Raw genomic sequence first — 10,151 nt, forward strand, 5'->3', positions numbered from 1 at the left:
TGTGTGTGTGTGCGTTGTTTTAAGGCCAAAGAAAGGAGTGGGATTTGTCTTCCTGTTCTCAGCCATCTGTGGGTGAAATATCGTCTCGAGAGAGAGAGAGAGAAAGTGAGAGGGAGAGAGAAAGAAAGAAAGAAAAAGAGAGACAGAGAATGAAGGGAGGTGTAGTCACAGTAGCAGCAGATGCGTCTGCATGTTCGGGCCGTGGGTTTTTCTTTTTTTTTCTACAGACGTGGCCGACGGACAATGGCAGACTGTCACGCTAGTTTGAGGAGCCTAATCATTATTTAATAGACTGCTAACCCCCCCTCTCCGACCCCCCTCCAGTCAGTGGTGCCTGGTCCCCCATGGGCTTAAAGGGCAGACTCACATACTCTTCTGCTGAATTAGCCCTGAAAGGAGCTCGCTTTCTCCCCCAACTTAAACTGAGCAAACAGATAAGGGAGCACCTGCAAGGAGCCTGGGCCCCTGGCGGCCCCGGAGCCGGACACTTAAAGCTCTCGCCTGAGCTGCCAGTGCTTGGCTCAATGGCCCCTGTGTTAGGGGATAGTCGCCAAGCACCCCGGGGGGCCCCGCTCTTTATAATGGAGTCAAGGGGCTTTGGTGACAAAAGAAGCTGAAGTTTGAGTAAACATGTCATAAAGGAGTCATATTTAGGGTGTGAAAGAGAGAGGAGGGTGAAGATGGGGGCTGGGGGGGGGGGGGGGGGGATGGCATGGTGGAATTGCCCGGTAATAGTTTCACAAATTAAGCTCTAAATCCTCTCTCTCAGGAGCCGACCACCTGTTGATTAGGTGTATTCATAATGGCGTTCAGATTGTTCATGTGATATCTCATGAAAACAACGTGAGGGTGGAGGAAACAAAACTTAAATGTTTTGGTAAAGTGTCTTGGTAGTTAGCAAATATAATCTAAATGTTTTACTGACATTGTATTTTGTTTTAGAGACATTTGTCTCCAATCGGGTACTTGGCCAATTATAATTTGACATTTAAATTAAATAAAATGTTGGTAAAGTGTTTCTCTTTTGTGTGGGGTGGTTAGAAAAATACAACAGAATATTTTGGTAAAGACTTTTCATTCATTTTTCAAGAGGAAATACAAAATCAGTTTGTTTCTTAGGACAGAGTTTCATAGGACAGAGTGCATTATCAGGTGTGTGTGTTTGTTGTTCTCCAGCGAGTCACTCTGATGAGGGTTCCGATGTGGACTCAGAACCGGGCCTGCCCTTGAAGAGGAAGCAGCGGCGCAGCAGAACCACCTTCACGGCTGAGCAGCTGGAGGAGCTGGAGCGGGCCTTCGAGCGCACACACTACCCCGACATCTACACCAGGGAGGAGCTGGCCCAGAGAGCCAAGCTCACAGAGGCACGCGTGCAGGTGAGACACACAAACATAAACACACACACACACACATAAACACACACACACACACACACACACACACACACACACACACACACACACACACACACACACACACAAGAAAGCAAGTATACACACTCACTCAGACACACACACACACACACACACACACACACACACACACACACACACACACACACACCTCTGTGTCCCCCTCCCCACCCCATCTTTCCTGCTCAGGCTCAGTCTCCCTCAGCCCCCACCCATCCTCTGTTGGGTACCGCTCCAGGTCCTGGATGTGTGGCATACGGATGCTAAATGGGGCCTGGCACACAGCCCTTCGGTCTCCTCCCCTCCAGCCGTCAGTCACATGACCACACACACACACATGCACACACACACAATGCCCCACACCAAACAGAGAGACACTCACATACACACACACTGCCCCACACCACACAGAGACACACACACACACACAGATACACACACACACACACACAGAGCCCCTCAGTGTTTCCCACTTCCTGTTTGTGCTGATTACTCTTAAGGGGAACCAAACCCCCAAACAGCTCCTTACTGGTTCCTGTTTTAGAAAGAGCTGTTTTTATTAAAAATAACCATTGGACAGACTGCAATAATGCAGTTAGGGTCTGAAATTAGACCCACTGACAGAAACCCGTGACTTGGCTCGATAAAGGCGATGATGTCATCAGCCTTAACCAGCACAGATGTCTAGATTAGTATCTAATTAGCTCCCAGCTATGGAATGTTGAAGCCACAAAGACACACGACACATATACACACACACATAACAATACATACACTCATACACACTTGAGGACTCACAAAGCCACCCCACACGGCTTGAAACAAAAGGTCCTATTCAAACACCATGTGACCCTTTTAAGAACTTTAGTTAACTCTCATATACTTGGAAATGATAATGTTGTCTGTATGTTTTGTATTTTTTCCTTTTTACGGAAACACATTTGAATCGTTTATGTTATCCCGCTTCAGGTTTGGTTCAGCAACCGGAGAGCTCGCTGGAGGAAGCAGGCTGGGGCCAATCAGCTTATGGCCTTCAACCACCTAATCCCTGGAGGCTTCCCCCCCTCAGCCATGTCCAGCCTGCAGCCCTACCAGCTATCGGACAGCCCCTACCCTCCCTCATCCATATCGCAAGGTACCCATGCTCTTCCCCACAATGAACACGAAGTGAAGGTGTTTGTGACAGGTTTTCTGTTGACCTGGATAAAATGCGGAAAAGAGTAGATTGGGTATTGATCTTCTGTGACCACTGCGTCCGTATGAGCCTGGGGACACTAACTGTTGTGGATACCAATCGGTGGTGTTGTCAATCGACAAACACATCTTATGTCTGTAAGTTATTTAACAGTCATGGAATGATCTTTATATTGAATAGAATGTGTCATATTCTAACTTAAGGGATAACTGAGTCTGTGTCTGACATGGGAAAAAGCATTACAAGGGACTGGGATGCCCATTCTGCTGTTCCCTAGTTGTCTGGTTATGACACTCTTCTCCTCTATTCTTCTCCCTCTCTGTCCAGCAGTGTCGGAGCAGGCCAGCACAGTGCACCGGCCACAGCCTCTGCCCCCCACCTCTGTGCACCAGACGGGTCTCAGCTCCACGGCGGGGGCCCAGGAGGGTGGCTCGGCCTACTGCCTGGCCTCCGGACGCCACGGCTTCTCTGGCTACTCCGACAGCTTCGCGCCCCCGCCCGGCCACTCCAACTCGGTTAACCCCGCCATCGGCAATGGCCTCTCCTCTCAGGTTGGTTTGTCATCCTTGCATTGAGGAGAAAGAAACCATCTTGGAGTTTAATGTGTGAGATAGTGTCATACGCGGCTGGATCAGTGGATCAGTTTTGATGAGGAGGTTGTTGATTGAGTGATGTGTTAGTGGCTGGTGCGTCTTTGTCAGGTGGTGGGTGTCATTGGGATGTGTCTAGTTACAGTGACCGCACAGAAAAACAGATGCACAGCTTGATGAAGTGTGAAGGAGATAGAGAGAGAGAGAGAAAAAAGTGAGAGACGTTGAAGGTTGAATATGTTTAGGAGGACGAGGGGGGAGAGAGAAGGAGAGAGCGAGAGAGAGTGGCAGGTGGACTGTGACACAAATGAGAAGTGAAAAGACAATCATGGCACATTACACACTCATCAGCAGCTATCAGACACTCCCTGAGCAGTTCGAGCTCCTCTAACAGGCATAAAATGAGCTTTTAACAGCCACAAAGGGTGCCCAAGCCAGCCTGCTGCAATGCATGCTGGGACCTCTCTGTGGGCAATGCTGAGGATTCTCAGGCCTGGCTCTGGCTCTGGCTTGTCACGTTGAAAAAAGAAAGAATTTTGCCTCAAGTCTTTTCTCTCTCTCTCTCTCTCTCTCACTCCCTCTCTCGCTCTCTCTCCTAAAGAGGACTGAATTGCTTGAGGACACATGTGAGAGCAGTATCCTGTTTTTGCCATCACCCCAAACCCCTCCCTCCACCCACCCAAAAAAAAGATCAGGCTAAAAAAAACCTGACACTCACAAGCAAACAAAAGTGAGAATGCAGTAAACTATTAGAACAAAGTGCTGAATGAAATATATCGTCTCTTTCGGTCCCACAGCCTCTCATTCAGAGACGTACATTTTTCCGTCGGACAAACACACAACTGCCTTAGACACCATCACAAGCCCATCCTGACCCTCTCTGCCTGCTGGTGTTTTTGTAGCGTCGACCTGTTTGAGTTTATCTTGCGGTAAAAAAAAAAAAACTCCAGAGAAAGGGGGTTCACAAACTTAACATCATTAGGTGACCCTTCCCTAGCCAGAGGCCATAGGCCCACTTACCTCACCCCTCTCAGAATGTGGCTGTTTTCGGCATTAGTGGCCTCAACTGCCACGCGGGGTCGAGTGCTGGGCCGCGGCTGTTATGCGAGTAGGAAGCGAGGCATGCGTCGTCCTAGAGATGGGGCGGGGGTAGAGTGGTGGTGTTGGTGGGGTGGTGGGGGGGCTGTTTGCAGTTCACAGTCTGCAATGGCAATTACTGAAGGCTGCAGTCTCTTAATTGCTTCCAATGAGAGTTTATCTCCAATAATGTTGTGTGTAATTTATGCAAATGAGTCTCTTTTTGTCTTAATTTGTCTAATTTGTGTAAATGTATTGGGGCTGTTGAACGTATGGGGGATAGATGCCATCCCTACGTGACAGAGAGGAGGGCAGAGAGTGATGAACAGCACCACTGAAAACCAGCGATAGTCTTCAGATTATTATTATTATATATGATAATTGTGGTTACATCAGAGGGGAATGAGGTTCAGACTTCAGTTTATATTCCAGAGATGGGAAAAATGAATACAAGACATGGAATGTTCATAGACATGAAGAAATTTGTGATTTTGGTTTTATTAAATGTGTTTTTGGAAGTTGTACTCCCTTAGGCATGGGTGCAGTATGAATGGGTTGGAGTGTTTGGCTTTGGGGTGGCAGTGAGGGGTGTTTGGGGGTTGGGGGTGGGTATTGGGAGTCATGAGTTGTCTGCTGGTGCACTCCTCCCTCTCTTCCCTCCCTCTCTCCCTCGCTTCGTCCCTCCCTGTGGCCCAGGATCTCACGCGTCTCTCGCTCTGATCCGCCGCATACCACGGGGATGGGTTCTCACCAGCGCCGCGAGTGTTCTGGCTTTTCACCCCGCGGGACCTAATCCCCGGAACAACCTAGAAACAGAGACACCCGCAGGACCCCACGCTCCCAGTGGGGAAGAGAGCTCTCGTGTCCAACACGCATACACAGACACACACTCACGGGCGTACGCGCACACACATACAATTATGAGTCCAGACGTGTGTGTGCTTTTAAAGACACACACACACACACACACATACTCAAGCACATGCACCCGTACGACTGTGCTAGTACGTACACACACAGATACACGTGTGAATGCATATACACACACACACCTGCACAGACACACGGATGCCCATACGTATGCATCTCTATGTATGTGGACACAAATACAAACACACATCCCATAAACAATCAAAATACACAAATCGAAAAAAAAACATACAATTATACAATACTATACATACACACTTTAAACAAGACTGCATGCAGTTTGATTGGTACTGCTTAACTGACAAATCTTGCCAGCTCCCTTACTGGTCTATGTGATCTTAAAGCCACAGCTGCACACGCTAACCTGTTTGCCATCTGATTCAGCAGTCCGTCATTCTCTAGTACTCTCTACTTCCGTCCTTTATGGTGTGATGTTTTGACCATTTCGACTTCCACTTTACATGGCACCCCCCCCCACACACACACACACACATTTCCAGTCGCCATCCCCCCAGTGTTCTGCCACGCTGAGAGATGAATGGGGGCTCTTGACCTCCATGTGTTTCCGATTTGTCAGGAGTCACACATCATGGTGCTCTTCACAGGCGCTAGCTCAGATTCCTCTGACAGTGCTCCTGTAAATTATGCACTCGCTCTAAGTGTGTGTGTGTATGTGTGTGTGTGTGTTAGAGAGAGAGAGAGAGAGAGCGAGAGAGAGAGAGAGAGAGAGAGACAGAGAGATAGAAAGAGAGAGACAGAGAGACAGAGAAAGAGTATGTGTGTGAATTAATGTATGAATATGTGTGTGTGTGTGTGTGTGTGTGTGTGTGTGTGTGTGTGTGTGTGTGTGTATGAGTGAGAGAGAGTATGAATGCATGTTTGAAGGTGTGTGTGTGTGTGTGTGTGTATGAGTGAGAGAGAGAGAGTGTATGAATAAAAGTTTGAATGTGTGTCTGTGTGTGTGAGACAGAGAGAGAGAGAGAGAGAGAGAGAGAGAGAGAGAGAGAGTGAGTGTGTGTCTTAAAACAAATGTTTAAATATGTCTGTGTATATGTGTGAGGTAGAGAGTATGAATGAATATTTGCATGGATATTTGATTGTGTGTCTGTGTGTATGTATCTGTGTGTGTGTGTGTGTGTGTGTGTGTGTGTGTGTGTGTGTGTTTGTGTGTGTGTGTGTGTGAAACGCTGCAAGGTGGGAAGGCATCTCCTCTCCATATTTCTGCTCTGGTTCCCCTCCGTGTTCGGTTTTCTGTGAGGCCGGTCCCGCGCAGCTGTTCAGGATGAATCACCGACGGGATTTCTTGACCCCCGACGGTGCTAGAGGGAGCTCAAGCCACACACAGTGATGTAGTCTAACGCACATGTTCTCCTGTACTTTTCCCCTACACCATCACACAGATGCTGATTCTATCAGCACATATGGATATGTGCACACAAGAACACACACACACTCATATAGCTACACAAAGACACACACATACACATAAATACAAGCACGCGTTCACACAGCAACCGTGCTCCTTGGTTCCCACGTACCACAGGGCCCCTCTCTCTGCTCGCTGGATTCTCTCCTCTCGGACACGCTGGATTTAGGAATCTAAGGACGCCTGACCCTCTCAGGCACGGTACAGCAGCAGCCTGGCGCGAAGGAAGCGCGCAAATCCTCTTTTTTTCCTTCACCCCCTCCTTTCTCTCTCTCTCTCTCTCTCTCTCTCTCTCCCTCTCTTCTCTGTGGTATATCCTCCCCGTCTAAACACACTCGTTCCATTCGCAAGATCATTTTTAGGAAAATGTTACTGGACTAAAGAAACACAACGCCGGCGCGCTACGAAAATGGACAGCAGCCATTCGGTCGGTCTGTTTGCAAGCTGGGAAATGATTTAAAGGAAAACATGTGTCGAGCGGAATGGGGGAATAACGTATCTCTTATGAGCCAGACCGAGTGGATAGGAAGGGCTTTCTTTTTTTTTTTAGGGGGGGGGGGGGGGGGTCAAACTGCTTTAAATTAATCATTAACAGAGAGCAGAGTTTGGATCAGTGGGAATCGATTAATTCAAAGTAGCATTTGGGCCTTGTCATCATTTTTCAGAGAGTAAATGGATGTTGAAGGCATGGCAAGTCTCAGAGACTCCCTCTCTGTCATTACTTGGACCTATTAGACATGGGGATTTTGAATCATCTTGTGAAAAAGTCAGACTACAAGGACGCTCTCTTAGGTCCGTTGTTTGTTGTCTTAAATAAAACTGCTGTGACCAGGAATCCAAATGTCTTCCATTTGAGAGAAAGGAGTATTTATGTAGTATGTATTTAGACAAATAGAGAGAGAAATCCCATTCACCAGTACATTTACTCTTAGGTTTTGTCAGGCTGTCATCCTTGAAACACACATTAAACTCTTGGCTTGTGTCTTGACAGTTTCAGAATCTAATTAAGTCTTATCTGGTCCACATCAGTTTCACACTGTTAAGTTGCCATACTGCACTGCTGCTTCTGTTCCATACTGCATTGTCTGACTGTCTCACACATTAACAGTCCCCCCCCTACATGCCATCATGCTTATCAATCAATAACCAGTGATAACAAAATATATATACAGTATATATATATTTCTCATATTTAAACATATGTATTTTAACTTTTATGTTTCATGATTTCTCTGCCACACTCTAATGCACTACATATTATTTCTCTATTTTTTCCATATCATTTTTATTTCATCAGTATATTGTCCTGTACATTGTCCTCTGTGAGCTACTTCTTGCCCAAAGCAAATTCCTTGTTTCTGTGAACACACTTGACACCTAATGAAGCTGATTGTGATACTGATGATCTGACAGTCCCTCTCCTCTCTCGCCCCCCTCCCAGGTGATGGGTCTGCTCAACCCCGGAGGAGTGCCCCACCAGCCCCAGGGTGACTTTGCCCTCTCTCCCCTGACGGGCGGCCTGGAGCCCAACCCAGGCATGCCCACCAGTTGCCACAGCTCACAGCGTCTGGAGGGGCTACCAGGCCTACCCAGCATGCCAAGCTCCCAGTCTTACTGCGCCCCCACATACGGCTCCCCCGCCTACAGCGTGGACCACGTCACCTCGTACCAGTACGGCCAGTATGGGCAAAGTAAGGTGAATACAGCACACTTCCTATTTTTATCATTGAAATAAAACGGAAAGTAATCGTTTTCAGGTTTGAAGGCTTTTGATATCGAAACTTCAAATATATACATATTTACATGTAATGCATTTCCTGTGGAGGAGAAAGTGTGTGAGATCCCTCTGCACACAGGTTTGGAATGTTGCAATGGACATGGTCAATTACCTCCTTCTCGGTCGATGTGACATCAAATGCACTCTGCAATAATAGAGTCCACTTTTAAATGAATCTCTTTGATTCATACCACGCTGATTGTATTTAGATTTCGACACAGGTCTTGTGTAAGACCATTCAAATTTGATACACGCAGGGGGGGCAAGAGGCCACTTTTCCTATTCAATCATTTATTTCGTTTCAAGAACATTCCGGACTTTTTTTCCCGTCCGTTCTTTCATCATTGAACCTCAGGTGTTCTTTTTCATAATATGACCACCCTCATTTTTTCAAATGAAACACAAGTGGACCTCCAGAATCAAGAGTAGATTGCGCTCACCTCAAAAGGAGAACAGTTCAGGCACCTGAGTTTACACAAGCCTGGTCTCTGAACCTGCATGGTGGCCATCGGTAGGGTGGATGTCGTCAGCGATCCTCGTCCCTCGTGTACGCTGACCTTCCCTGACCCCATGTGATGAGCTCGCCCATCAAGCTCTGGAGTAGCTCACCTAGCCATGTAATGACCCCGGGGTAACGAAGATCTGCCTCATCATACGTGCATAGACCCCGGCGAGCGCCTTTCGTAAAAGTATGTTTGACAGAACCGGGGAGAGACAGAAAAGAGGTTGTATGGGGAGTGGGGTGGAGGGGGGTAGATGCAGGGGACCACATGTAGAATGCCCCATCAGCGACGACATCTTGATGTTATTAATTTGCTGAGCCCCCAGACCCACGTGCAGCTCGTGGGGGCTGGGGGCTGTGTTTGGGGGGGGGGGGGGGAGTCAGGGTCTCTTTTTGCGGAGAGCAAAATGGCCCCTGGCAGCCGGCGATTGGAACCATGTGTATCTGGCAGAGGTCAGCCCCAGAGTTGTTATTGATCACTGGCCCTGATCCATGGAGCGCTGGCCCCCAAAACTTTCCCCCCTAAAAACGGCAGGAACGCCCCGAAAATCTGCTTCATTTCCCTCTTTTCCTCTCTCCCTCTCTCTCCCTCGCCCTCTCCATCTCTCTCTCCTTTACTCTCTTTTCCTCTCTCTCTCTCTCTCGCTCTCTTTATCCCGTCCTCTTTCCCTACCTCCATCAGAGTGTGCATCACAGGCCAGGGAGAACCCCACTCTGACAAGATCCCGTTGCACGCAGAGATGCTGTCATAACCCTCCTCACTAAAGATCTCTCTCCCTCTCTCTGCCTCTCTTTCAGGTGCCTTTCATTATTTGAAGCCCAACATTGCCTGAGTGGAGGAGTTCACTGGACGCTCTGATGCTTGACTCTTGCGCCTGTCTGATCCAGCATCCCCACTCCATCCCCCCCCCCCCCCCCCCCCCCCCCCCCCCCCGAACAACTGCTACCCCTGCCCCCCCAAGACCCCACCACACATCACCTACCCCAACATGCCCTTGGACTGAGGGAGACAACACGGAGGAGAGGGGAGAGAGGTTGTTTTTGGAAATGGAGGGGGCTTGGGGAGGGGGGTTGGGGTTAAGGGAGGGGGTGGGATGGGGAGGAGGAGGAGGAGGGGGGGATGAAGTGGCCCTGATAGGGTAGAAGAGGAGAGCATTCAGATAATCAGGACCAAAAGGCCAGCCTCTCCAGTTACCTGGCACTCAGCTCGCTCTCTCCACGTCATGCTTTCTTAGAGAGAGG

At 48.4% G+C, this 10,151-nt stretch overlaps 1 protein-coding gene across 1 annotated transcript in view; it reads left to right on the forward strand.

Annotated features, from left to right (window-relative positions):
- Positions 1-9,742, forward strand: part of pax3a (paired box 3a) — a gene marked incomplete at both ends in the record, with an annotated part of 22,534 nt that extends 12,792 nt beyond the window's left edge. Inside the window, 5 exons of the mRNA XM_080837589.1 lie at positions 1,177-1,376; positions 2,382-2,547; positions 2,935-3,158; positions 8,072-8,321; positions 9,708-9,742. Coding sequence (XP_080693715.1) covers positions 1,177-1,376; positions 2,382-2,547; positions 2,935-3,158; positions 8,072-8,321; positions 9,708-9,742 — 875 coding nt within the window. The remainder of the gene's footprint in view (positions 1-1,176; positions 1,377-2,381; positions 2,548-2,934; positions 3,159-8,071; positions 8,322-9,707) is intronic.
- Between the last annotated feature and the right edge of the window lie 409 nt (positions 9,743-10,151).

Source organism: Sprattus sprattus, assembly GCF_963457725.1.
Source record: "Sprattus sprattus genome assembly, chromosome: 4".
Taxonomy (NCBI): Eukaryota; Metazoa; Chordata; class Actinopteri; order Clupeiformes; family Clupeidae; genus Sprattus; species Sprattus sprattus.